Source organism: Thamnophis sirtalis, unplaced genomic scaffold (genome assembly GCF_051295495.1).
Source record: "Thamnophis sirtalis isolate CommonGarterSnake01/CBP01778 unplaced genomic scaffold, rThaSir2_p1.2 scaffold_2, whole genome shotgun sequence".
Classification (NCBI taxonomy): Eukaryota; Metazoa; Chordata; class Lepidosauria; order Squamata; family Natricidae; genus Thamnophis; species Thamnophis sirtalis.
In genome coordinates, this window is record NW_028261382.1 from 32,219,103 (window position 1) to 32,246,079 (window position 26,977).

General features: G+C 47.9%; 1 protein-coding gene across 3 annotated transcripts in view; it reads right to left on the reverse strand.

Moving 5' to 3' along the window:
- The window catches only part of RAPGEF1 (Rap guanine nucleotide exchange factor 1), an 80,497-nt gene that overhangs the window by 14,124 nt on the left and 39,396 nt on the right, over window positions 1-26,977 (reverse strand). Inside the window, exons 4-17 of one of the 3 annotated variants that reach the window (XM_087704661.1) lie at window positions 26,395-26,551; window positions 25,825-25,913; window positions 24,005-24,157; window positions 22,748-22,871; window positions 20,479-20,662; window positions 18,861-19,346; window positions 14,552-14,754; window positions 11,871-12,023; window positions 9,166-9,462; window positions 8,155-8,241; window positions 5,669-5,754; window positions 4,191-4,302; window positions 2,648-2,738; window positions 821-905 (exon numbers count right to left, since the gene is read on the reverse strand). In XM_087704661.1, coding sequence (XP_087560787.1) covers window positions 821-905; window positions 2,648-2,738; window positions 4,191-4,302; window positions 5,669-5,754; window positions 8,155-8,241; window positions 9,166-9,462; window positions 11,871-12,023; window positions 14,552-14,754; window positions 18,861-19,346; window positions 20,479-20,662; window positions 22,748-22,871; window positions 24,005-24,157; window positions 25,825-25,913; window positions 26,395-26,551 — 2,307 coding nt within the window. The remainder of the gene's footprint in view (window positions 1-820; window positions 906-2,647; window positions 2,739-4,190; window positions 4,303-5,668; window positions 5,755-8,154; window positions 8,242-9,165; window positions 9,463-11,870; window positions 12,024-14,551; window positions 14,755-18,860; window positions 19,347-20,478; window positions 20,663-22,747; window positions 22,872-24,004; window positions 24,158-25,824; window positions 25,914-26,394; window positions 26,552-26,977) is intronic. The other 2 variants (XM_087704662.1, XM_087704663.1) reach the window with 2 other exon arrangements.

Genomic DNA, 26,977 nt, shown 5'->3' on the forward strand with positions numbered 1-26,977 from the left:
CTCCAAGGTTGTACAGGCAAGTCAGATAACCAATCCAATCTTGGCAACCTTAAAGTCTTATGGACTCCAACTCCCATAACTCTGCAGTCAGGCTGTGGAATACGGGAAGTCCACCAGTCTTAAAATTGACACGGTTCGGACACCCGTGGTTGTTGTGGCCAAGCAGTGGTCAGTGGAGCTGGTAGCAGATACGGACAGTGAGGAGGTTAGGGAGGAAGATGGGCCAGTCCTGGAGTCTGGGGAAGGCTCTGATGAGGGCCCTGTGTCGGAGGCAGAGAGGGGGCCAGGGCCATATGCCACTTATCAGCTGCCTTCAGAGTCAGACATCAGTGAGGCAGAACAGTTGGAGCCTGTTCCCAGTGTGCGCATGCCTAGAATTGCCAGACGAAGGGAACAGCTAAAGAACAGGGGTCGACTTGGGAGGAAGGCCACAGGTGGACAATGAATGGCCCCTCCCAGAGGAAATGAAAGAGGAGCGAAAGGGGAGTGGAGTTTGCAGGAGACCATGAGTTCACTTAATTGGTTCCTGACTCTCCGAGACTCCGGGCCAAGTTCTGCAGAGATTGGCCTGGCAGTTCTCCAAGCCAGATAAGGTCTGTGACCGTAAATCCTCCCTCCAAAGACTTTGCTGGATGTGACTGAGCAGAATTGACAGCCAATTAATAAAAGGGGTTACTGTCGGGACCAGGAGTTTGCTTCAGGCTCTCGGGAAGCCGAAGTCAGTTCGGTATCATGCAACAATGCAACATTCTCAAGGTGAACCCGGGGTGGGAAAAGTCATGCCCCATATTTTATCCCCATTCCCCCCACAAAAGGATATCGGTATTGTAGTTTTTTAATAAGCTCTTCTGGGGAAATAAACGTCCGGTAGGTTGTCAAAAAGGCTTCGCAGTAGAGCACCAGATCTGGCCAAGGTAGGAAGAAAAGAGAGAGAGAGAGAAATACATTAATTTTGTCTTCTGATCAAGCAGGGGTCCTAACCTTGGGGGGGGCTGGGGGAGCATCACTACTTCCACCCAGGATGCATTTCTAAGCATCGTGACTCCGATGGGCCAAGGGGCACCCCGAGAGATGATATTTGAGCAAAGGGAAGACAGCAAACTCACAAAACAGCAACTTGGAAAGCCATAATTTTTTAAAAAAACCAAGTGACGCCTATCCCCATCTTCCAGACCAGGAGTCGGCAACCTTAAACACTCAAAGAGCCATTTGGACCAGTTTCACACCAAAAAGAAAACACCAGGAGCCACCAAACCCTTCCCATGCCGGATTATTTCCTAAGCGACCACAGAAGTAGCCTAGGTACTTGAATTAAATGTTCTCTTTTCTTCTGAAACTTTCCTTTTCTTGGATTTATCCGTGGTTGGCCTCCCAGGGGTCGAAAAGCTCAATAAATCGCAGGCCGGTAGGTGTTGTGGCCCAGCAGGAGCTGCTGGAGCTGCCACCAGACTCCGACAACGAGGGGCCCTATGAATCGGCTCTGGAGGATGTGGAGGACCCTGGACAGGGTTCCGACTCTGAGCAGGGCGCAGAGAGGCTGGTTGGCCACCAGGAGGCGCCTGAGCCTTGGACCAGTGGGGAGGAGACAAGGGAGTGTGATCCGGACGTCATGCATTGGAGCAGTGGGGAGGGGCTAAGGGAGTTGTTCCTGGATGCCCGACAAAGCCGGCCTGATCGATGTAGAGAGCAGCTACGCAGTTACCAAAGATAATTGGACCCAGGTGATTGTAATTAGGCTCCTCTCAAGATAGTATTTAAAGAGAGTCTGGGAGGAGCCTGGTTTTGCAGGATTCAACGTCATTCCTAACGCTGGAGAAGCTGTTATCTGTTGAAGTCGGAGTTGCTGCCAAGGTTCTTATCTGTTTGTTATGCTTGGCTTTCAGCCACCGAGGTTTTGGTGTCTTGCTATTAAAGTACATTCCAGTTAAGCTTGTCTCGGCATTCATTACTGGACGGAGGAGGGGGGTCAGAATAGGTAGGTATCCCACATTGGTGGTTGGGATGCATATTTTGAGTGGCGGGGAGCCGCAGCAGAGGGATGAAAGAGCCACAGGTTGCTAATCCCTCTTCCAGACCGTAATATAGCTCAGGATGAAGATGGAGCGTGGGTATTTGATTGGTTGATTGATTTTTATCTATCATATTTAGAAACCATCCCTCTCTCTCATTGGGGGACTGCAGGCGGCATGCAAATAAAAGATCGAAAACATTAAAAAGGAATATATAGAGCCAGATTGGGCTTGCGGTTAAGGTAACAGGCGAGAAACTAGGAGACGGTGAGTTATAGTCCCATTTTAGGCATAAAAGCTGTCTGGGTGACTTTGGGCCCATCACCAGGAGATGGTGAGTTCTAGTCCCATCTTATGTATGAAAGGCAGCCGGGTGACTGTGGGCCAATCACCAGGAGATGGTGAATTCTAGTCCCGCCTTAGACATGAAAGGCATCTGAGTGACTTTGGACCAATCACCAGGAGATGGGAGTTCTAGTCTGGCCTTAGGGACGAAAGGGTGACTTTGAACAACTTTTCAAGGATCTCCTGCCTCCAAAATCCTTCCTTCAACCTTTCTGGGCCTCGACTGCAAAATTGAACACTCGTCGTGAATGTGAACCTTGCATCAGGGTTAACACACATTCCCTCCACAGTACCTTTCACCGTCCCCTCCACAGTGGCCGTCTCCGTCGCGTGCACCAAAAGGATGTCTCCTGACCCACCGCGGACGTCGGGACCATCATCACCCTGCAGCGGAAGAGAAAAATTCCCCCCGTAAGAGATGACGCACACATTTCCTTGGGATGCTGTGATAGTGTATTTCCTGACCAGATTGCAAACCGCACGGCACCAGAGGTGCGTTTCTATCACTTCGGCTGAGTAGGTAGTAACTCTGAATCAGTTCTATGGCTGGCGCCACCATCTTTATGCACAGATACAGTATAGGTGGTACCTTGCTCAATAGTAGCAACTGTGAGAGGGATCTTGGAGTCCTAGTGGACAACCATTTAAATAGGAGCCAGCTGTGGACAGCAGCTGCCCAAAAAGCCAACACAGTTCTAGGCTGCTTCAACAGAGGGATGGAATCAAGATCACGTGAAGGGTTAATACCACTTTATAAGGCCTTGGTAAGGCCACACTTGGAATCCGGCATTCAGTTTTGGTTGCCACGATGTAGAGATTCTAGAAAGAGTGCAGAGAAGAGCCACAAAGAGGATTAGGGGACTGGAGGCTAAATCATATAAAGAATGGTTGCAGGAACTGGGTATGTCTAGTTTAATGAAAAGAAGGACTAGGGGAGACATGATAGAAGTCTTCCAATATCTTAGGAGTTACCCCAAAGAAGAGGGAGTCAAACTATTCTCCAAGGCACCTGAGAGTAGAACAAGAAGCAATGTGTGGAAGCTAATCAAGGAGAGAAGCAACTTGGAACTGAAATTTCCTGACAATGAAAACAATTAATCAGTGGAACAGAACTTGCCTCCAGAAGATGTGAATGCTCCAACACTGGAAGTTTTTAAGAAGATGTTGGATAGCCATTTGTCTGAAACAGAATAAGGTTTCCTGCCTAGGCAGGCAGTTGGAGTAGATGAGAGGTATTCCGGAAGGCCGATCTATCCGCCCATCAGCTGCTCCTGCTGAATCAGGCTGCAATAATGTGATGAAGCTGACCTAGCTTTTCGCTATTTGCTGCAAGGACGTGTCAAGAGTTTGCAGTGGCAATCACATCCAGAATGCACACACAATTAATCCCGATTCAGCAGGATTCAATAACTTCTCTTTATATATAATATAACACATTTAATATACAACACCAAAAGCAGATTTTCCAAGGTGGTAGCTCAGCAAAGAAGTTTCACTTTCAGTTTTAGTTTCAGAGATCAGCACAGCCTGAAGCTTTAGTACAGAACGAGCCACGCCCAGGCTCCTTGCTGTGTCTCCGTCCTTGTTGCTAACACAGCAAATACTGTTCGTTTCCAAACAGCCCTCAACTCTCTCACATGCTGACAGGACGCCAGCCAGATGAATCCCACGGATGCCGGTAGGCAGAGGCAGGATATTTTTTTTTCTTATTCCCCCCTCCCCCCAAAAAAACCTGAGGTTTGTCTTATACTCCGAAAAATACGGTAATCTAGACTGGTTCCAAGCACAACCTGAAAACAAGGAAGCAACCCCAAAAAAGGAGAAGTTAAAACTTACTTCCTGTTTCAAGGTCAGCCTGGATATGATTTCGGTGTGGTTAACAAGGGACAACTCGTCCACTTCCTCCTCCATCTGAGGGTTTTCCAAAGATTCCAGGGACTTCTGCGGTCTGGATGCACAAGACAAAAGAGGGTGTACTGCGTCAACAGAAGGCCTATCATCACAAAGTTTCTAGTTCTCAGTGTTGGGAAGGAATTTGACGTAGATCAAAGGTTAGTCATGGATTCCATCTGAAAATATAGCTGTGTTTTTACTGGCTTTCCCCAGGTAAAGGTAAAGGTTCCCCTTGCACATATGTGCTAGTCGTTCCTGACTCTAGGGGGCGGTGCTCATCTCCGTTTCAAAGCCCAAGAGCCAGCATTGTCCCAAGACGTCTCCGTGGTCATGTGGCCGGCATGGCACAACGCCGAAGGCGCACGGAACGCTGTTCCTTTCCCACCAAAGGTGGTTCCTATTTTTCTACTTGCGTTTCTTACGTGCTTTCGAACTGCTAAGTTGGCAGCTGGGACAAGGAACGGGAGTTCATGCCGGCTCTAGGGATTCTAGGGATTCGAACCGCCGAACTGCTGACCTTTATGATCGACAAGCTCAGCGTCTCAGCCACTGAGCCACTGCGTCCCTGGATTTCCCCAGAGAAAGCTTAAAAACTGGTGGACATTAGATTTTTGTGTATCTATGTGAAATAAGTATATACAATAGGTAGTTTTTAATTTAAAAATTTACCCATAAAAAGTAACAGACACTAAGGGAGGGAGGGAGAAAAGAAATGGGGAAGGAAGGAAGGAAAGAAGGAAGGAAGCTGTGGATGGATGGAAGAAGAGGAGAAGGAAGGAGGAAAGAAAGAAGGAAGGAAGGGTGTAGCAAAAAAAGGAAAAAGAATTCAAACCATATTAAATGCAATTCAGCATCTTAATATTACGACCGCAGTATTATTTAAATTTTCATCCAAAGAGGAGCATAATATTAAAAAGAACCACCATTACAACTGGCATGAAATATTGGCTATATGATGACAGTTTCAGACTTCAGCTAGTAGTTTAATAGTAAGATCTCCACTATAAGGTTACTTCGTGTCTGTGGGTGTGTTTATACATGTAGTCCTTGACTTACAACAATTTCATTTAGTGACGCCCCTGAAAAAAAGGGACATGATAGTTTTTCATGCTTCTGACCAACGCAGCATTCCCAGCTTCGTAGGATCAAAACACGTGTGTCCTTAGCAACTGACTTGTCTCATATTTATGATGGTTGCAGTGTCCTGGGGGGGAGTCACGTGGCCCCCTTTTACGACCTGCTGACAAGCAAAGGGGGAAGCCAGATTCACTTAACGACTAGGTTGTTACTAGCTTAACAGCTGCAGGGATTCACTTAACAAAAGGGTCGTAAAATGGGGAGAAACCTGCTTGACAATGGTCTCGCTTAGCAACAGAAACGTTGGGCTCCACTGTGTGGTCGTAAGCCGAGGACAACCTCACCTTTCACTCTCGTGCTTTTCCGTCCCTGGGGTGCCACTCACGGATGAGGAATCCTTCGCGTGGTCATCCTTAATTATTGGCGTTTCCTGGGGGGGGGGGAATGGGGAGACAGGACAAAGACTTGAATTATTAACCAGATAAAGACAGCCCTCAACTTACAACATTTAATGGCCTTTCGGCGTCACGACGGCACTGGAAAAAAGTGAGCCGGGAACGTTTTTCACATTTACGACGGTTGCAGACATTCCCGCAGTCACAGGATCAAAATTCAGAGACTTGACAACTGGCATGGACTTATGACGGTCGCAGTGTCCCGGACACCTTCTCTGACCAGCAAAAGTTAAACGGGGAAGCCAGACTCACGTAACAACGCTGGCACCAATTTATCAACAGCAGTGATTCACTTAACAACTTAAGCGTTCACTTAAATTCCCTTAGAAAAGTCATAAAATGGGGAGAGGGAAGCTCACTTAACAAGTGTCTCGCTTGACAAGTCAACTTTGGGGCTCCCTTGCGGTCGTATGTCGAAGACCATCTAGAGTTCCAGGGTCTCCAAATAGTGGAAGAGGTCGGTCCGCACCTCTTAAAAGTTCAAGGTTGAGAAACACTGCATTGTATTGTCACCACTGTAATGTTTCCTAACGGTGCCGTAATTAATTAATAATAATCGAGCCGATGTTTTCGTACAAAAAACAGTGATTTATTAACAGCTTCATCGGGCATTACTCATTAGGCAAGATTTATCCGCAGCCATTTCTTTGCTTTGTCTATCTGCTTCTGAACTTTGCCCCTGGTTCCTTTCCTCCCTTCAGTCTGTGTCACAAATCACGTTACCCAATAGATACACCCATCTCAAACCAGCAACTGTAATGAGATCTGGCTCTGCCAACAGTATGTGGGGAATGTCAACACAGAAAGTTGACAACCATTCTCAGAATTGAACCAAAGTCAAATTTGGTTGGGTTTTTAAAGAAATGCACAGCACTCTTACCATTTCATGACTATGAAATCGTTGTTTGCTTTGGTTAAAATATTCATGTCTGGGAGAGACATGGGAACAAGGTCAGCCAACAACAAGGCATAGCAACCGAGTCAGCCAATGGGAGCTGAAACAGATCTGAGTCTGTGCAGAGAATTGAAACAGAAACTTAAGCAATCTGCAACTCTGAAAAGTAAACTATCAGTCTGCATGGACATCTCTGCTGAAATAAAGCTAACTGCTTGTGTGTGCCTGTAACTCTCCTGCCTTGTGTTTACTTGGAAGAATCACCTGTTGGTATTGTACATTTATCTTATGCACATAAAGAAGTTAATGAATCCAGCTGAATCAGTTATCTGTGTGTGAATTTATGCAACAAATTCTGACAGTTTTCTTTTTCCAGGTGACAGAAATCCATTCTGCAAATTCGTGTTTTTTTAAAAAAACCTGCCTTCTTGAAGAGGTGTGGACTTCAACTCCCAGAATTCCTCAGCCAGCTGGGGAATTCTGGGAGTGGAAGTCCTCAGCTCTTTCATGTTGTAATGCCAAGAAACCCAGTTGCTTCGTCGCTTGTGGTACCCTCCCCCTTCTTTCCCCGCCAAACCATCAAATCCAACCAATTCTTCAACAAAGACATTAAAATACAGAATTGTACATTTTGTAGGCTGGAAACACGCAGCCCGATCATCAGAGGGGGAAATTCAAATCCACAGGGGAACGAAGAGAAAGTCCTTAAGCAGAGGTTGTTAAAAGGAAAGGGGGCAAAAATGCTTTTTCTGATGCCGGATAGGAATTTTAAATTCGGTTTGGTATGAGGGACGCTCCTAAAACAGCAGCATTGTGCCACGAAACAGGGGAGCCTAACGGAATCCAGACACGATTTACAAGAGAATATTCATGGCTCAGGTTAAACTGTGGGGGTCCTTGGTGCGTGCGGACATTTCGTGAGCCAACTAGGTAATGGTATCAGTGCTGGAAGGGATTGAGGTATGTGGAATGATGGAAGAGGAGGAGGAGGAGGAGGAGGAGGAGGAGGAGGAGGAGGAGGAGGAGGAGGAGGAGGAGGAGGAGGAGGAGGAGGAGGAGGAAGAGGAGGAGGACTGTGGGATCCTTAGTGGTCTCTGAGCTTGGTTGTTTTCATGCATACGTTTCGTGACCCAACTAGGTAATGTTATCAGTGCTGGAAGGGATTGAGGTATGTGGAATGATGGAGGAGGAGGAGGAGGAGGAGGAGGAGGAGGAGGAGGAGGAGGAGGAGGAGGAGGAGGAGGAGGAGGAGGAGGACTGTGCAGTCCTTGGTGCTCTCTGAACTTGGTTTTCTTCCAGACGTTTCATGACCCAGCTAGATAACATCATCAGCGGCCAGTGAGTGTGCTTTGCTCTTTGTTTATATAGACCAGACTTCAGGTCCTGGATGCAGGGAGGGGGTGAGAAAGGAGATTTCCCTGCCACTCATCCCCTGTAGGCATGCCAGGCCATTCCCAGCGCTCCTCCTGCTTTTACTTACTCCTTCAGAGTAGGCAGGGAGTAGTTCCCCATTGCTTTGACCCGAGGAGTAGAGATTGACGTATTCACCCTCGCCAACGTGGTCACTCTACAGAGACAGAAGGGAAGGGAAGCAAAGGGGTGACCCCCCCGCCAGGCAGGAGGGACACAGCAACCCACCCAGCACCATGGGACAGGGGGGCCCTCAAACCGGGACGTTCCCCGGCTATTTGGAGGCGGCATTTGCAACATGCCCCCAATCCCATCTTATGAAAACCGTCCTCCCAATTTTTATTTTTTAACGAAGGGTGACGGTTGTTCCCCAAAACAATTCTGAGATAAACTTTCATTTGTGTGTGTGTGTGTGTTTCAGAACAATCTCCTAAAAACTATAGGGGGTACCTTTTCATATATGCCAGTTTGTTGTAGGGATCAAGGCACCAGGCTAGAAAGCAAAGAGATGTGAGTTCTAGTTCCGCTTTAGCCATGAAAGGCAGCTGGGTGACTCTGAGCCAATCACCAGGAGACAGTGAGTTCTAGTCCCAGTTTAGGCATGAAAGCCGACTGGGTGACCCTGAGCCAATCACCAGGAGACAGTGAGTTCTAGTTCCACTTTAGGCATGAAAGCTGACTGGGTGACTCTGAGCCAATCACCAGGAGACGGTGAGTTCTAGTTCTGCTTTAGGCATGAAAGCCGACTGGGTGACTTTGAGCCAATCACCAGGAGACGGTGAGTTCTAGTTCCGCTTTAGGCATGAAAGCCGACTGGGTGACTCTGAGCCAATCACCAGGAGACGGTGAGTTCTAGTGTCACTTTAGGCATGAAAGCCGACTGGGTGACTCTGAGCCAATCACCAGGAGACGGTGAGTTCTAGTCCCAGTTTAGGCATGGAAGCCAACTGGGTGACTTTGGACCAGCCACTTTCTCTCCCCTCAAGGAAGGTGGCAAATTGCAAGTCATAGAAAGCTACACCACCCTCCCCACAGCCTGACCCACAAAATGGGGAGCTCGGCCCCGTTCGGGTTTTCTCACCGAAGATTTCTGGAGAGTTTTGATGAAAGAGAGTTCAGAGGAAAGCGAGACAGAAACAGACTTGCTGCTGTCTTGAGAAGAGGAGGAGGAGGAGGAAGAAGAAGAAGAAGAAGATGGCCGCTCCATGGTGCCAAGGGGCTGGCCGGATGGCGCGTCCGAGTTCGGAGCCTGGTGCGCAGGTGGGAAAGGCTGAGGAGAGGCGGAAGTGGCCGAGGTAGATGTGAGAAAGGGAGGGATGGCGGGAACTTGGCCACGAGGAACGAAGTCTTGGGAGAAAGACCTGAAGACCGATTTGTACTGGGAAGACGGGACAATGATGAAGCGGAAGGGGGGAGGGCATGGGGGGGGAGACGGCACCAACTCAACGAGAAAGGGGAGCGTTGAGGGGAGGAGATGAGCAGGGGAAGAGGACGAGGAGGGCAGGAGAGAAAAAAGAAAGACAGAGAAAAGGAATTAGAACAAGATACACAGTAGCCCGAAGGCTCGGATGGTCTCTCAGCTTGGAGAGACTCCCTCGGCTAAGGACTCAGAGGCCGAAGCCCTGCCTGGAGAGAACCGAGTTCGATTCTCCCTCGCAGGGGGGGAAAAAGATGACACGGAAAAACTAAAATCTAGAATGGATGATAAAAAAACACAAAATGCCCTTTGGCAGCAGGGGGGGTGGTGCATCTGCAAGTGGTGTGTTTTGACCGAGGCTTCCCGAGAGCATGAAGCTAACTCCTAGTCCTGACAAAAAACCCTTTTTATTAATTGGCTGTGAATTATGCTCATCCACATCCAGCAAAGTCTTTCGAGGGAGGATTTACGGTCACAGACCTTATCTGGCTTGGAGAGCTGCCAGGTTGATCTCTGCAAAACTTGGCCAGGAGTCTCCGAGAGTCACGAACCAATGAAGCAAATGAATGGCCTCCTGCAAACTCCACTCCCCTTTCTCCCCTCTTTTATTCCCTCTGGGAGGGGCCATTCATCGTCCACCTGTGGCCTTCCTCCCAAGTCAACCCCTGTTCTTTAGCTGTTCCCTTCGCCTGGCAACTCTGCGCATGCACACACTGGGAACAGGCTCCAGCTGTTCTTCTGCCTCACTGACGTCTGACTCTGAAGGCAGCTGATAACTGTCAGACGGCCCTGGCCCCCTCTCTGCCTCCAACACAGAGTCCTCATCCGAGCCTTCCCCAGATTCCCCGTCCTCCTTTGAATCTGCTGCTAGCTCCACTGGCGGGCCACTACAAGTGGCACGAGGCCAGGGAATTTCTCTTTCATCAGACAGCTTACGAAATTGGACCTTCCCGTTCCCACCGCTCCCTCCCCCCTCTTTTGGCTCTTGAGCTCGGCCATGTCTGGGAACATGCCGGGCTCAGGGCCAGGCACAACGCAAACAGCTTGCAAATGCACTTTATGTCGGGTGAAAAGTCCGCCCTTTATGTCTCTTCACACTGGTAGGAGAATCTCTTTCTGGGGAAACCCAAGTTAAGGGGAAAAAAAACAACGAGTCCGTTCTGCAGAATTGCCCTCGGCTGAGGCTTTCCAGCATCCTAGCACCCGCTCTGTTCCTCGGGTCAGAGAGGGGATGGCGGCGGCTGACCCAGCCTAGAAAACCGGCCAGCTGTCCTGCTGTGCCTCCGGAAGGTGAAACCGGGAAGAAAACATTGCAAGAGTGGAGTTTTAGAAAAGGAGCGTGTTCCTTCTAGCGCCGTTCTGCAGAAGCCGCGCTGCGCTACTTCCAAGGATTCGGCACCGCGGGATTAAAGCATCCACAGCAGCGCTACTGCGCGATGCACGATCCACCTGAGCTAATCAAATACACCAAGACTGAAAGAATCGTGGGCCTCGTCAAAAATCTTCCTTACCACGTGCTTTCGGTCTGATGGAGAACGTCTAGCAATGATAATGTTACCTAGTTGGGTCATGAGGCTGGCTCAGAGAGCGCCAAGAACTTCACAGTCATGGTCCTCCCCCCCCCACCTTCCTCCTCCTGCATCCCATTCCCTTCAAACACTGATGATGTTAGCAATAGCAATAGCAGTTAGACTTATATACCGCTTCATAGGGCTTTCAGCCCTCTCTAAGCGGTTTACAGAGTCAGCATATTGCCCCCAACAACAATCCGGGTCCTCATTTTACCCACCTGGAAGGATGGAAGGCTGAGTCAACCCTGAGCCGGTGAGATTTGAACAGCCGAACTGCAGAACTGCAGTCAGCTGAAGTAGCCTGCAGTGCTGCATTTAACCACTGCGCCACCTCAGCTCTTAGTTACCTAGTTGGATAACGCAATGTCTGCACGGAAACAACTCAGAGAGCACCAAGAACTCCACAGTCGTAATTGTTCTCCTCCTCCTCCTCCTCCTCCTCCTCCTCCTCCTCCTCCTCCTCCTCCTCCTCCTCCTCCTCCTCCTCCTCCTCCTCCTCCTCCATCCCATTCCCTTCTAGCACTGATGATGTTACCTAGTTGGGTCATGGAACGATGTGCATGGAAACAACCCAGCTCAGAGAGCACCAAGGACTTCACAGACTAGGAAGTTCTCCGAGGATGGGAGTCCCAAAAGCTTGGACGAAATAAACCCAGTGATCTCGGTGACCGATTCAAGGTTGGATCCCGCCACCTTATCCCAGGAGATCTACTTTTACTAAATTTTGTGCGAAGTAAATAAAGGGGAAGAGCAAGAGGAAGCAAGCTGCGAAAGGAAAGGTTTCCGTTAGTCACTCACCGAGTGCGCGGGAAAGGAACTGTTCTGCTGGAGGAAGGAGTTAGAGACGGAGACGCTGAGACCCTGGCCCATGCCGACCTCCTCGGAGGCCAGGGGGGCCTTAGACGGCTGGACACAGTAGGAGACAGAAGAGAAGGGAGCGGGGAAAATAGCCTGTTGGAAGGAGAGAAAGAAAAGGAGCGAGGGAGGAAGACGGAAGGAAAAAAAGAACAACCTGCATCGACGGGAGATTAAACCCAGCGCCTGGCTTGGTGGGGTTGGGCTAGACAGCCTCTTAAGGTCCCATCCAAGCACTACGGTGCTGGATTCTTTTTCTATCCAAATACAGGCAGTCCTCGACGTGCATCAGTCCAATTAGTGATTGTGAATAACAGAGTCGGAAAGGGACCTTGGAGGTCTTCTAGTCCAATCCCCTGCTCAAGGGGATTACAATCATTCGCTTAGTGACGGTTCTAAGTTACGACGGTGCTGAAAAACAAAGCGACTTAGGAGCGTTTCTCATGCAAGCATCCCCGTGGTCACCTGATCAGAATTCAGAGGCTTGGGCGCTGACTCGTGTTTATGACGGTCACAGCGCCCCGGGGTCACACAATCCCCTTTTTGCAACTTTCTGATAATATGAGTCAGGTTCACTTCACAACCATGTCACTGACTTAACGACCGCCGTGATTCACTTATCGACCATGGCAAGGAAGGTCGTAAAATTGGGACTCACTTGGCAACTGTTGGGCGAAACTGTGGTCGTAAGCCGAGGACTACCTGTATGTGAAGATAGTTGGGGCACCCGCCATCTCACGCAAGGGGTGAATTGTTTAATATTTGCTTTCGGGAAACGTGGCGAGAGATTGAAAGGCTAAAGATTTGATTTTCTTTTCCGAAAACAGGGAAAATGAAAGAAGAAAAAGATTAAGTTTAAAAAAAAATACCCCAACCCCAAATGGAATAAAACAGAAAAAGGAAGCAGGCAGCCCTCACAAGGCGAGAGAAGAAACGGAGGAACAAAAGGCTTAAAGGCCAAGACCACATCCCTGGGGAAACTGAGTCAGAGAAGAACACCTCCTGGTTATTTACATGTGCTAGACTGGGCTTTTATAATCTCACTTTTCAAAACTTCCCAAGCTTTTTGAGTTGTTTTCCCCTTGAGGATTCTTCAACCTCCAAAGTTTGTTTGTTTATTTTTATTTTTTTTATTTTAGAATCATGCCTGACTCCTCTAGGTTTTAGGAGAAGTATTTCGAGGGGATCTCCTTGGGATCTGTTTGTTCTCCCTGACCTGATGATGCCTTCAGGATCCTTGGTGTTACAATTTGAATCGCCAATGAGTTTCTCTCTGGTTACAGATTTGGAAGGGACCTTGTAGGCCATCTAGTCCAACCCCCCACCCAAGCAGGAGACCCTACACCATTTCTGACTGATGGCAGTCCAGTCTCTTCTTGAAAGCTTCCAGGGATGAAGCTCCCACAACTTCTGAAGGCAACTTCTGTTCCATGGGTTGATTGCTCTCACTGTCAGAAAATTTCTCCTTATTTCCAGGTTGAATCTCTCCTTGGTCAGTTTCCATCCATTATTCCTTGTCTGGCCTTCAGGTGCTTTGGAAAATAGCTTGATCCCCCCACTCCTCTCTGTGGCAGCCCCTCTAATATTAGAAAATGCTATCCTGTCTTCCCTGGTCCTTCTCTTCTCTAAACTAGCCATGGCCAGTTCCTGCAACCATTCATCGTGTGTTTTAGCCTCCGGTCCCCTCATCATCCTGGTTGCTCTTCTCTGCACTCTTTCTAGAGTCTCCACATCTCTTTTATAGTGTGGTGACCAAAACAGGATGCAGTACTCTAGGTGTGGTCTTACTAAGGCTTTATAGAGTGGTATTAGCACTTCCCTTGATCTTGATTGCAAGAAAGCTCCATCACTGGAGGTTTTCAAGAAGAGATTGGACAGCCGGAATGACAATGAGCGTCTTTTGTTTTTTTGCTTGGGTTGGACTAGAAGACCTTCAAGGTCCCTTCCAACCCTATTTATATCCTATGTTCTATTGTCAGTTATGGAGGTGGAACGTGGAAGAAGGCACCGGTTGAGGATGGACTGGGAACATTCAATACAACCAGGCGTAATTATGCCAGGGGTACCCTTATACTTTGTCAACCATGAAAGACAGGGAAGGGCTTTTGACTATACAGGTAGTCCTCACTTACTGACTTCTTGTTCATTTGAAGTTACAACAGTGCTCAACAAGAAGACTTAAGGCTGGGACTTGGAGATGTGGCCGTCGCAGTGTCCCCACAGTCACAGGGTCATGATGGGGGAATGGCAACTGGCATACAGTTCCAATGGCCACAACTTCCCACAGTCACATCCTCAGCCCTTGTCGTCTTCACTGCCAGCTACCCATAAGTCAAGTCAACGAGGAAACCAGCCACCCCCTTGACGCTGCGCTTAACGACCGCACAGGAGTCCTTAACAACCACAACCTGAAACGGTCCCTGTGCGCATTTAATTTCATGGCACAAGATGCGATGGCAATAAAGTCAACTGAAAACTAAACTAAACCGGGCTCAGACCTCCCCGGAATAAAATCCCCAAGCCAAGAAGCATGGACCGTGGACCAAAAGGAGGCTCCGTATCTTTTAGGATGAGAAGGAACCGGACCAAGATGGAGCAGAAAAAAAGAAAGAACAGGAACTCACCAGCTGCCTCTGTTTGGGCGGGAGGGCTGGAGGTGGGGCCAGATCCTGGCCGGAGACGGCGCTGCTGAAGGAGTCGCTGAATCCATAAACCTCCATCAGATGCTTATTCTTCTGCTGGTAGATGTGCTCGCTCTGCGGGGTTTGGTAGAACATGGAAGGCTGAGGTTCGGAATAATCTTCTACAAACTGCATGTAGGCCAACACTGGAAGAGAGAGAATGGACATGTGGGTGGGTCACCTTCTCGGTGAGATGCTCGGAGAAACCTCCTCTACGTCCTCCTGGCCCCCTGGTTGGGTGGAGAGGTTCCCAGAAGAAAGATGTGGAATTAAGAAGAGGAGGTTTAAAGTCACCGGAGTCAGTCGGCGTGAGCTTCAAGGGACTCCAGAGCATGGTAGAGGACAGGAAGGCCTGGAGGAACGTTGTCCATGGGGGTCGCGATGGGTGGGACACGACTTCACAACTAACAACGACAATCAAGGAATATGAAGCAAGAAAGAGGGGGAGAAGGAATAGTGGAGAAGAGGAGAAAAGAGGAGGAGGAGGAGGAGGAGGAGGAGGAGGAGGAGGAGGAGGAGGAGGAGGAGGAGGAGGAGGAGGAGGAGGAGGAGGAGGGGAAGAAGGAGAAGACAGAGAAGGAGGTGGCTGGATGGAGTCACCAAAGCAGTCAGACTGAACTTCAATGGACTCCAGGGGATGGTAGAGGACAGAAAGGCCTGGAGGAACATTGTCCATGGGGTCACGATGGGTTGGACATGACTTCACAACTAACAACAACAACAACCAAGGAATTGAAGCGAGAAAGAGAGGGAGAAGGAATAGTGGAGAAGAGGAGAAAAGAGGAGGAGGAGGAGGAGGAGGAGGAGGAGGAGGAGGAGAAGAAGAAGAAGAAGAAGAAGAAGAAGAAGAAGAAGAAGAAGAAGAAGAAGAAGAAGAAGAAGAAGAAATTATGTTGAAGAAGGAAGGAGGAGGAGAAGAAGAAAAAGAAGAAGAAAAAGAAGAAGACAGAGAATGAGGTAGCTGGATGGAGTCACCGAAGCAGTCAGACTGAACTTTAATGGACTCCAGGGGATGGTAGAGGACAGAAAGGCCTGGAGGAACGTTGTCCATGGGGTCGCGATGGGTGGGACACGACTTCACAACTAACAACAACAACAACTATCAAGGAATGTGAAATGAGAAACAGAGGAAGAAGGAATATGAAGAAGAGGAGAAAAGAGGAGGAGGAGGAAGAAGAAGAAGAGGAGGAGGAGGAGGAGGAGGAGAAGACAGAGAAGGAGGGGGCTGGATGGAGTCACCGAAGCAGTCAGACTGAACTTCAATGGTCTCCAGAGGATGGTAGAGGACAGGAAGGCCTGGAGGAACATCCATGGGGTCGCAATGGGTCGGACACAACTTCGCAACTAACAACAACAACAACAAAGGAACTAACAACTCAGATAAAGAAGCCAAGAATAAACATTACAGTCGAGGCGACCACCAAGATCCGTCCCATCAACACTGCCAGGGCAAGCCACTTGTATAGAAACAGAGACAAAACCTCCCTCCCTTCTAGTCCTGATGACGTTACCTAGTTGGGTCATGAAAACATCTGCAAGAAAACAACAGGATTCAGAGAGCACAACCACCCTGAGCTACAAATACTCTCTTCCGTTGGTACAGGAGCATTGCATGAAGCCCAAATCAAACAAAACGCCAAAGTAATCTGAGCATAGGCCGTCCTCGACTTACGACAGTTCATTTAGTGCGTTTCCAAGTTACCCGGGCACTGAAAAAAGCGACGTACGGCCATTTTTCCACATTTACACCCATTGCAGCATCAACACAGAGGAAAAGCGGGACGCTTGGCAACTGATTCGTATTTACGACGGCCGCAAGGTTGTGTGATCCCCTCTTGCAGACTTCTGATCAACTAAGTCAACGGGGGAAGGTGGATTCACTTAACAACTGGGTTACTCCCTTAGCAAATGCAAGGATTCAGTTAACAAGGGGGCAGTTCACCCGTTTCTCATTTAGCAACCTAAACATTTGGGCTCAATTGCGGTCGTAACCCGAGGACCACCTACGGCAATAAAGGCAAATCAGACTCTACCAGTGCAACGTGAATCTCCCTCAACTGCTCAACTATTAACCCAGAGGGCAAAAATTCTTCTCCTGGCTTCTAAAACAGACTCACAAAGACTTTCCTGTTCCTTTTTTGTGTGTGTGTCTGGGTGATTTAGCCACAAATTGCTGAACCAGCATCTAAACAAATCAGGATTAAGGGAGAGATGCCACGTGATTAAACCAGCAGCTAGGCAGGAAGTGGGGAAGCGAATTTGGGAACCGAGGGGCGAAAATGACACCAAACCAACATATATATATATGTGGTGGGTTTCAAAAAAAATTGGAACCTCTTCTAGGAAGAGCAGGAGTAGGAGAAAGGTACAGGAAGAAGGAAGGGGAAGGAGAGGAGGAAGGAGTAAAGTAGAGAAGGGAGGGAGGGAGAAAGGAAAGGGAAAGGAAAGGAAGATGGAAGGGAGAGAAAAGGAAGGAGAGAGGGTAGGAAGGGAAAGATGAAGAGTAGGAGCAAAGGAGAGGTAAGGGAAGAAGAAAGGGGAAGGAGAGGAGGAAGGAAGAAAGTAGAGAAGGGAGAGAGGGTGAAAAGAAAGAGGTAAGGAGAGGAGGATGGAAAGGAGAGAAAGAGGAGGAGAGAGGGTAGGAAGGGGATGAGGAAGAGCAGGAGTAGGAGAAAGGTACAGGAAGAAGGAAGGGAAAGGAGAGCAGGAAGGAAGAAAGTAGAGAAGGGAGGAAGGGAGAAAAGAAAGGGAAAATAAGGTGGTGTTATAACAGGAGGAAGGGATGGTAAACAAAGCAACCCAAACTGTATATTATAACCTATTAAATGAAATAATAAATGTATAAGAATGATAAATGTTAAAACACTTGTAACCAAATGACATGCTATATGTGATGATGGGGTTTTTTTTCTGTTTTTTTTTCATTGTTGTGTGTATGTGTTGTCTATGTAACAAAATAATAATAATAATTAAAAAAAAACTTTTTTTGGAACCTCTTCTGTAGGTGTGGCCTGCTTTCCGGGTCCACTGGTGGAACCTCTTCTAACCAGTTTGGTAGATTTGACAAACCGGTTCTACCGAACTGGTGCGAACCGGTAGGAACCCACCTCTGATATATATATATGGTTTTATGGCTGTTGACGTTGGGATAATTATTCAGATCTCGGTGATGAGTCATATGTTTGTCTAGTTTAATTTTGCAATTTTGCAGGGGTGGGGAAGTTCCCCTATTGTGGTTTTGCACACATGCACCAGGCAGGAAGTTTGGGGTGATATTTTGAAGAGCTCGCTGCCCTAGGGTGGAAAATAGAAGAGAAACTCACCGCAAACGGGTGGGGGAAAAAACATTTCGGATTAAACTTGCTAAGACTTAATTCTTTCTTATAAATCTCCTAGGCTTTATGGTATTGTTCTGGGGATTACACTGGGTGGACTTACTGCCCTACAATGGAAAGTAGAAGAATAACAAGAGTTGGATGGGACCTAGGAGGTCTTCTAGTCCAACCCCCTGCTCAGGCAGGAAACCCTACACCACTTCAGACAAATGGCTATCCAACATCTTCTTTAAAACTTCCAGTGTTGGAGCATTCACAACTTCTGGAGGCAAATCAATTCCACTGGTTGATTGTTCTAACTGTCAGGAAATTTCTCCTTAGTTCTAAGTTGCTTCTCTCCTTGATTAGTTTCCACCCATTGCTTCTTGTTCTGCCCTCCGGTGCTTTGGAGAATAGTTTGACTCCCTCTTCTCTGTGGCAGACCCTCAAATATAAAAATACTATTGTTTGGGGATGCTCCCTTGTAGTTTTTAAAAGAAAAAAGAAAAGGGAAGGAAAGGAAAGAAGGAAGGATGGGAGAAAAGACAGATAAAGAAAGGAAGGAAGGAGAAAAGGAAAGAGAAGGGAGGAAAGGAAGGAAAGAAGACAAGGAGGAAACCAAAAGCTATTTCTTTATATGTTCTTCTTTTCCTATTAACAGTAACAGAGTTGGAAGGGACCTTGGAGGTCGTCTAGTCCAGCCCCCCGTTCAGGCAGGCAGACCTATAATGGGGATTCGAACCACCGAACTTCCGACCGTTCTGATCGAGGAGCTCAGCGTCTTAGCCACCGAGCCACTTTTGCCTTTGTCTTTTCTCTTTTCTTCTCTCTTCCCGTCATCCTAAATATTACTTCCTGCTCGTTTTCGATCTTCCTTTTGGGACATTTTAACAAAGGGATGCGTTTGTTTGTTTTTAAAGACCGAGGGAGGCGCTTACTGTGTTTGTTTTTTTTCTCCGGCAGCGGCGGGGGCTCCTCGGATTCACTGGGGGCGTTGGGGCTGGAGAAATCCGCCAGGAATTCAACAGGGGGAGCTGGCTTCCCAGGCTGATAGGGCAGGACAGCGGCAAAAGGCGTGAAGACCCAGGGCAAGAGCGTCGGGACGCTTAAGTCCTCCTCCGAAAGATTGTCGTACTGCGAAGGGTGCCTCTCCAGGAGGACCCGACAGCCAGAGACGTCGAAGGCGGGAGCGGCCGTCCCCCTCCGCTTCTTCTCGGGAAGAGCTGGTGGGACCTCAACCGCCGGTGCGGCGGGGGTTGGGGAGATACAATTCTCGGGAAGTTGGAAAGATTGTCCGAGAAATGGAGAAGCAGATTCCCGCAGGCCCTCCGGCAAAGGGCTGAGCATGCCGAGTCCTGGTTGGGGGATCTGGTCCGTGTTCGAGAGGTCCTGCTGCAAGAACTCGTAATCGGGATCGTAATGATCTGCAGGGAAGAGAGCGAGAAACGATGTCAACAATAGAAGAGTTGGAAGGGGCCTCGGGGAATTTTTACTTTGAGGCAATAGTGGCCACCTCTAATATAGCCACTTATACATAGACACCTCTTAAAATAGTAAATGACTTGTGTGGACCCACCAGAGTCTTAAACCGGCAATATCTGTGTTGCCGAATCATTGTCATTGCATCAGCTTACAGCCTGTAGCTTACAACCTTACATCAGTTGGCAGCTATTAAGTCCTCATCACCTGATAATATACCGTACTTTTCAGCGTATAAGACGCAGCAGAGTATAAGATGCACCAAAATTTTGAAGAGGCAAATTAAAAAAACAAAGTTTTTGCACTTTGCAGGCCTCCCCAAAACAGCTAGTTTTTCGGGAAAACGGGGCTCGGGTATTTTTTTCCTCAAAAAAAAGGGCACGCATAGCATTTAGGAGGCTTATGGAGTGCTCCTGGGGCGGAGGGGAGGGCAGAAACGAGCAAAAAAACAGCTCATTTTTGCCCTCCCCAGCCTCCAGGAGCACTCTGGAAGCCTCCTAAAAGCTATGCATGACTATTTTTTGCAAAGGGGAGGGGTTTTGGGAGGCCAAAAATGCTAAGACACACCCAGATTTTCATCCTCTTTTTTGAGGGAAAAAGGTGCGTCTTATACTCTGAAAAATATGGTATATACCGTGTTACCCTAAAAATAAGACCCTCTCTTAGCAATAGCAATAGCAGTTAGACTTATATACCGCTTCATAGGGCTTTCAGCCCTCTCTAAGCAGTTTACAGAGTCAGCATATCGCCCCCAACAATAATCCGGGTCCCCATTTTACCCACCTCGGAAGGATGGATGGCTGAGTCAACCCTGGGCCGGTGAGATTTGAACAGCCGGACTGCAGAACTGCAGTCAGCTGAAGTAGCCTGCAGTGCTGCATTTAACCACTGCGCCTACCTCGGCTCTTATATATATATTGCCACCAAAAAAGGCACCAGGTCTTATTTTGGGGGGGGTGACATCTACTGATTCACTTCACTTGTGGGGGTCACCCCTGGCCTCCTTTTCGCTATCAGAGGCCTTGGGAACTTCTTCCGCGCCCGTCAGCAGCTGAGCAGACACCCCATTCTGTTTACCTAACGTTTCACAGCTTGTGTTGTGCGAGCACTGCCCGCTGTCGCAATCCAGCGAGGACAGCTGTTCGTCCGATTTGCTCAGCTTCCCCATGCTGCTGTAGGGCGAGAGGCGGGGAGACTCCCCTCCATAGGACTGGCTGCCCCCCGACAGCCTCCGCTGGGGATAGCAATCATTTTCAAATTCCTGCGGGTGGTAAGGAGAAGGAGAAAGTCAACCTCTTTTATATATATATATAAAAACCCATCATCACATACAGCATGTCGTTTGGTTACCGGTGTTTTAACATTTATCATTCTTATACATTTATTATTTCATTTAATAGGTTATAATATACAGTTTGGGTTGCTTTGTTTACCATCCCTTCCTCCTGTTGTAAAACCACCTTATTTTCCCTTTCTTTTCTCCCTTCCTCCCTTCTCTACTTTCTTCCTTACTGCTCTCCTTCCCCTTCCTTCTTCCTGTACTTTCTTTTACTCCTGCTCTTCCTCTTCCCCTTCCTACCCTCTCTCCTCTTTCTCTCCTTACCATCCTCCTCTCCTTACCTCTTTCTTTTCACCCTCTCTCCCTTCTCTACTTTCTTCCTTCCTCCTCTCCTTCCCCTTCCTTCTTCCCTTACCTCTCCCTTGCACTTGCTCTTCCTCTTTCCCTTCCTACCCTCTCTCCTTCCTTTTCTCTCCCTTCCATCCTTCTTTCCTTTCCCTTTCCTTTCTCCCTCCCTCCCTTCTCTACTTTCCTCCTTCCTCCTCTCCTTCCCCTTCCTTCTTCCCGTACCTTTCTCCTACTCCTGCTCTTCCTCTTCCCCTTTCGACCCTCTCTCCTCCTCTGAGAAAGTCAACCTCTTGATAAGCAACCGATCCTGGAATTTAACAAGATGGATATCCTGACAACATGCTTCAATCTTCTCTTTTTGGGATGGGCCAACGGACAAGTGCATTTGAAGTGTCTGAATCCAGAAAGGAAGTTTTAATGTTGGAATTATGGGTAGGAGGCGATGATCTTAAATTTGGACGTATTCTCCAAGTTTGGCCCCGGAATTATGTGCAGGTAGTTTTTGACTTACATATCAGAATATTCATGAACTGGCAGAGACATGGTAACAAGGTCAGCCAATGAGGCTTATTTGGAAACAGAAACTTAAGTAAGAAATCTGGGTGTGGCTTAGCTGTATTAAGCTCTGTGTCAGGCCTGCAGTCATCTTTTCTTTCGGATCTTTAGCCTGCCACACTTTCTGTTATTCTACTATGCCGTTTCTATTGTGGGAAAATGGGAGGGGGGATTGTATGGAGTGAGATGCTAGGTAGCCATAACAACATTCTTTCTAGAAAGCCAAGGTCATCCTTTGTCTCTGCACCTCTGCACCTGAACGGGATGGGTGGAAGCTGACAGCGTGGCAGTAGGGGACTGGACCATGGGATGGGCTTGTGGGTGTGGGGGGCAAGATCTTGAACTTTCAACGGGGGGGGGGGGGGGGCGGGAAGCTTTCAGATTCGGGTTCCTCCAAATGTGGCAACATGGCTCTCTTCATAAATTGGAACTTTGCCTTGGACAAATTTACTTTGGAATGCTATTTGAAACCCTGACACTCTTGAGCTCTGAAACGAAACTAGTCTGCTCATCTGAACTGAAGTGGAACTGTGCTCAGCTCTTGGCATTGTACAAATATTCTTGCATATAAAGAAGTTTCTTATTTAAATCAGTCCTGCTGAATCGGTTATCTGTGTGTGCTTCCCGGATTAGTTTCCTGCGACAAACTCTAACATTACAACCTCAATATTTCCGTGGCCGAGCGAGAGGGCGGATAAGTGAGTTGGGCCTCGTTTTGCAACCTTTCTTGCCCCGGGCGTTAAGTGAAATCTCTGCAATTGTTAAATTTGTAACACGGTTGTGTGAAGTGAATCCTGTTTCCCCGTTGGCTTGGCTTATCAGGCGGTCTTTCGAATTCGGGTCGCGTGGCCCTCGGTCTGTCGCAGTGTGAAAAATGGCCGTTGGTCACTTTTTTTTTCAGTGTGCTGTACGGACGGTCGCTAAATGAATTGTAAGTCAAGGACTACCTGTAGTTAAGACTTTAAATCAGTGTTTCTCAACATTGGCGATCTTAAGTCCTGTGGACTTCAACTCCCAGAATCCCCCAGCCAGCACAGCTGGCTGGGGAATTCTGGGAGTTGAAGTCCACAGGACTTAAGGTCACCCAGGATGAGAAACACTGCTTTAAATGGACACAGCATCCTATCCTGATAACTTCTGGGTCAGATACGGCCGCTAATTTACCTGTTTGTTGATCCCAATGGGTAAACTGGAACCACTGGTTGTTCGGCTCATGGGGGCCACGATAGCCACTCGCGTAGGGGAGGGGGCCGACTGGCGTTTCTTAGGGGGCAAGGCTGGCGGAAGGCTGCGGGCAAGACGAAGAAAAATGACAATATTATTGTCGTATTCATACGTTTTTATCTTTAATATACATAAGGGCTTAATGAACAGTGTCTTGTCTGAGCCAATTGCTTATACAAAACACTAATACTAATAACTAATACTTGCTAGCTGGATACCCATGCTCCGCTAAAAAAATATGTGATCAGGCATGATAACTCGACACAGCTTGAAAATAAATGAGTAGTTAGGATCAGCCTCTCCTCTCCCCTTCTCTCCCTCAGGCTTGACCCACAGATGCCTCTCCTCTCCCCTTCTCTCCCTCAGGCTGGCCCCATTGATCCTCTCCCTTTCCCTCCCTCAGGCTGGCCCCACAGAGGCCTCTCCTATCTTATCCCCTTCTCTCCCTCAGTTTAACTCCTTAGCATCAGAGCATTTTTCAGGTGGGGAGAGGGAGTAGAATGTCTGAAACTCCCAGCCCGCAGGCCGGATGAGTCACACGCTGGCCACGCCCACACCCAAGTGGCAGTTGGAACAGAGTTTTTTTCAGGTGGGGAGGGGGAGTAGAACGTCTAGCTCCTTAGCATCAGCGCGTGTTAATAATACTATCAGAAATACCAATGCTTTGGCGGTCATTTCAAAAAATCCTTTCTTAGAGAGCACCTGGAGGAACATATGTGCCAAATTTCAAGTTTGTAGGCTTTATGGTTCTGGAGATTTCGTGATGATGCATGAGTGGTATTTCGCTTTTATATATATATATATATATATAAATATGCAGTAGTAAGCTTTCATCATTTACTTTTACATAGCAGTAATCTTTTATCTTTCTAATTTCTACCTCTTTTATCTAACCTCTGGTAAAAAAAAATCCCATGTTAAAAAATATTCTGATTCTTCTTTGTCTTTTATTTTTAATGTCAATCTATCCATCTCTGCACATTCCAGTATTTTTCTAATTATATTTTCATCCCCATTTCACGTCACCATGGAGAGGTTGGCACGGTTGTTAAGTGTGAAGTGTTAAGTTTTTCAGCGGGGTTCCAAGTTCGGGCAGTGTGGTTGTAAGTTGAGGACCACGAGTATTCTGAAAACAGCCCTTCTTTAGCGCCGGGGAGCGTAAGGGCGGGATTTTGACTTTCTCACAGGTGAGTTTACCTGTTTTCAGCCACCCGGATGCAAGGAAGGGGCGGTTTCGGCGGGGCAACCTCTTCGTCTGTGGCGTCTGCCAACACTTCTGCGGTGGGTGTCAACCCGGCCGTCTTGTTGAGGATCTCCATCTCGCGATCCGTCAATGGGAGCTCCAACTGGCTGCAGAGGGGAGGGACGCGATTGAGATGCGGGTCGTACATGGCGCAAGTGGCATCCTGTTTGATGCAGCCCTTGTGGTGCCCAGCTAGCCAGGGAAACTGCTGTGGGCCCCGTCCTTCTTTAGGCAAGGTTGCACATTGTCCCAACTCATGCAAAAGAGTTCAGCTCAGCTTTTCTGAACCTCTTGTTTCGGTTTGTTCATTTAGGGGGTCGCCTCTTTGGACATGGGACTTGGTTGGTACATAGATAGAAAGATGGATCAGTTGGGGGAAGGAGGGAGGGAGGGAGGGAAGAAAGGAAGGAGGGAGGGAGGGAGGGAAGGAAGGAAGTGTTGTGGTGCACAATAGATTTGGACAGTGGGGAAGTTGGGGAGGAACATGGGCCAGTCCTGGGGTCTGGGGAAGGCTCTGATGAGGGCTCTGTGTCGGAGGCAGAGAGGGGGACGAGAGCCGTATGCCAGGAAGGAAGGAAGGAAGGAAGGAAGGAAGAAAGGAAGGAAGGAAGGCTCTGTGTCGGAGGCAGAGAGGGGGACGAGAGCCGTATGCCAGGAAGGAAGGAAGGGAGGGAGGGAGGGAGGGAGGAAGGAAGGAAGGGAGGGAGGGAGGAAGGGAGGAAGGGAGGGTTGTGGTACACAACATATTTGGACAGTGGGGAAGTTGGGGAGGAACATGGGCCAATCCTGGAGTCTGGGGAAGGGTCTGATGAGGGCTCTGTGTCGGAGGCAGAGAGGGGGACAAGAGCCGTATGCCAGGAAGGAAGGAAGGAAGGAAAGAAGGAAGGAAGGAAGGAAGGAAGGAAGGAAGGAAGGAAGGAAGGAAGGAAGGAAGGAAGGAAGGAAGGAGGAGCATGTGACAGAAGACATGATAGATACATAAAAGAATGGATGGATAGATGGTGATAGATGTAGGGAGGGAGATGTAGAAGAAAGAGTGCATACACTAGAAGACATGGATGGATGGATGGATGGATGGATGGATGGATGGATGGATGGATGGAAGGATGGATGGATGGATGGATGGATAAAAGAGACAAAGTGCACACTTGAAAGGATGATAGAAGAGAAAGAGAGAGCATGCAACAAAGGACATGTGGAAGGATGCATGGATGGAGAGGGGATATGAACAGATGGACAGATAGATGATGGAGAGATAGAAGAGAGATAGAGCTAAAAGCCATAGATGGATGGGTGGAGAGATTAAAAAAGAGAGCTAGAAGACATGGATAGATAAACAGATAAATAAATAAATATGGGTGGATGGATGGATGGATGGATGGATGGATGGATGGATGGATGGATGGATGGATGGATGGACAGAGGACAAGAATACTTGGAGGGATAACTGGATGATAATTAGATGGATGGATAACAGATTAAGTAGATAAGGAATAGGGACAGAAAGAGAGATGATATAAATGGAGGGTAGGTAGAGGAGATATTGCTAGATCAATAGACATGATAGATGGATGGATAGATGGATAATAGACATAGAAACAGACAGATATAAAAGGAAATAAGAAAATAGAGAGCTAATTGCCAGGCACTTCAGATTCATGCCTCCTTCCCTCCTTTTTATTTCTGTATCACTTCCATTTGTGCTGTCAATCACGGGGGCCACAAGGGACAACCCATCTTAGAATGGGTCCGTCAGAAATCCATGGCTACTCACCTGTCTGTTGCAGGCACAGGTAAGGTGGGCTTGACTGGGCTGGTGGGAGACGGGTGTTCCTGCTTCTCAATTGTCAGCTTCACCAGCTCCTGGTTATCATCAGAACACAAGAAAAGAAAATTATATACTGTATTTTTTGGAGTATAAGTTGCACTCCCCCCCCCTCTAAAAGAGGGTGAAAAATTGGTGTGTGTCTTATACACCAAATGTAGCCAGCCCCCACCCTTTGACCTCTGCCTCCCAACAATTTGCCTCCTTGCAGCAAAAAGCAAACAGCCTGTTTCAGTTTCAGCAGCCTTGTTAGTACAAGCAGCTGATTATCGGTTGGATTGGCTTCCCAACGATCAGCTGTTTCAGGCTGCAGGGTTTGCCATTGCCTATTGCCACCTCCACACGCCCCATTTTCGGCCTCCACATCCCATTTTTGGCCTTTGCGCACCCTGTTTCTGGCCTCTGTGCGCCCCCACCCATTCATCATACAATTTAGCCTCCCATCTCTTGATCGCCTTTTGCTGGTCCTTACACACTCAAGGAGTCACTCTACAAAGGGTTCATGGGACGCACCCATACCTTAACGCCATCCAGAACTGCCTTGATGACTCCCTTAACTGTATTCACCACTTCTTTGTCTTCCGCGTTGATGCCTTCGAGCATCACTTGATCGGACCATCGAATCAAATTCCCCAAACTCTGATACACGCGGCTGTAACAGGAAGTGATGGCGGAACTGCAGAAGTGAAAGAAGGAGAGGTTAGAAGGAAGGCGAGACCGGCGCCCCTAAGTTTAATTAAATTGTTAATTTTAATCTAATTTTTTAAAATGTTTTGTTAATATTAATTGGGTTTGTTTTTGGATACTCTATCTAATTTCCTGTTTAACTTTTGTAATATGTGTATTTTTTTATGTTGTACGCCGCCCTGAGTCCTTTGGGAGAAGGGCGGCATATGAATCCAATAAACAAACAAATAAACAAACAAGTTGTGAATGGTCAGAAGTCAGCGAGGCGCTGCCCCTGAACATTAATTCCTTTCTACAGGCATGTTCCCTCTCTTTTCAGTTTATTTGAAGGAAGTTCAAAGACAAAACACCAGCATATTTTTTTAAAAAACAAAAAAACACAAAAGAAGAAAATAACACAACAAAAATATACTGA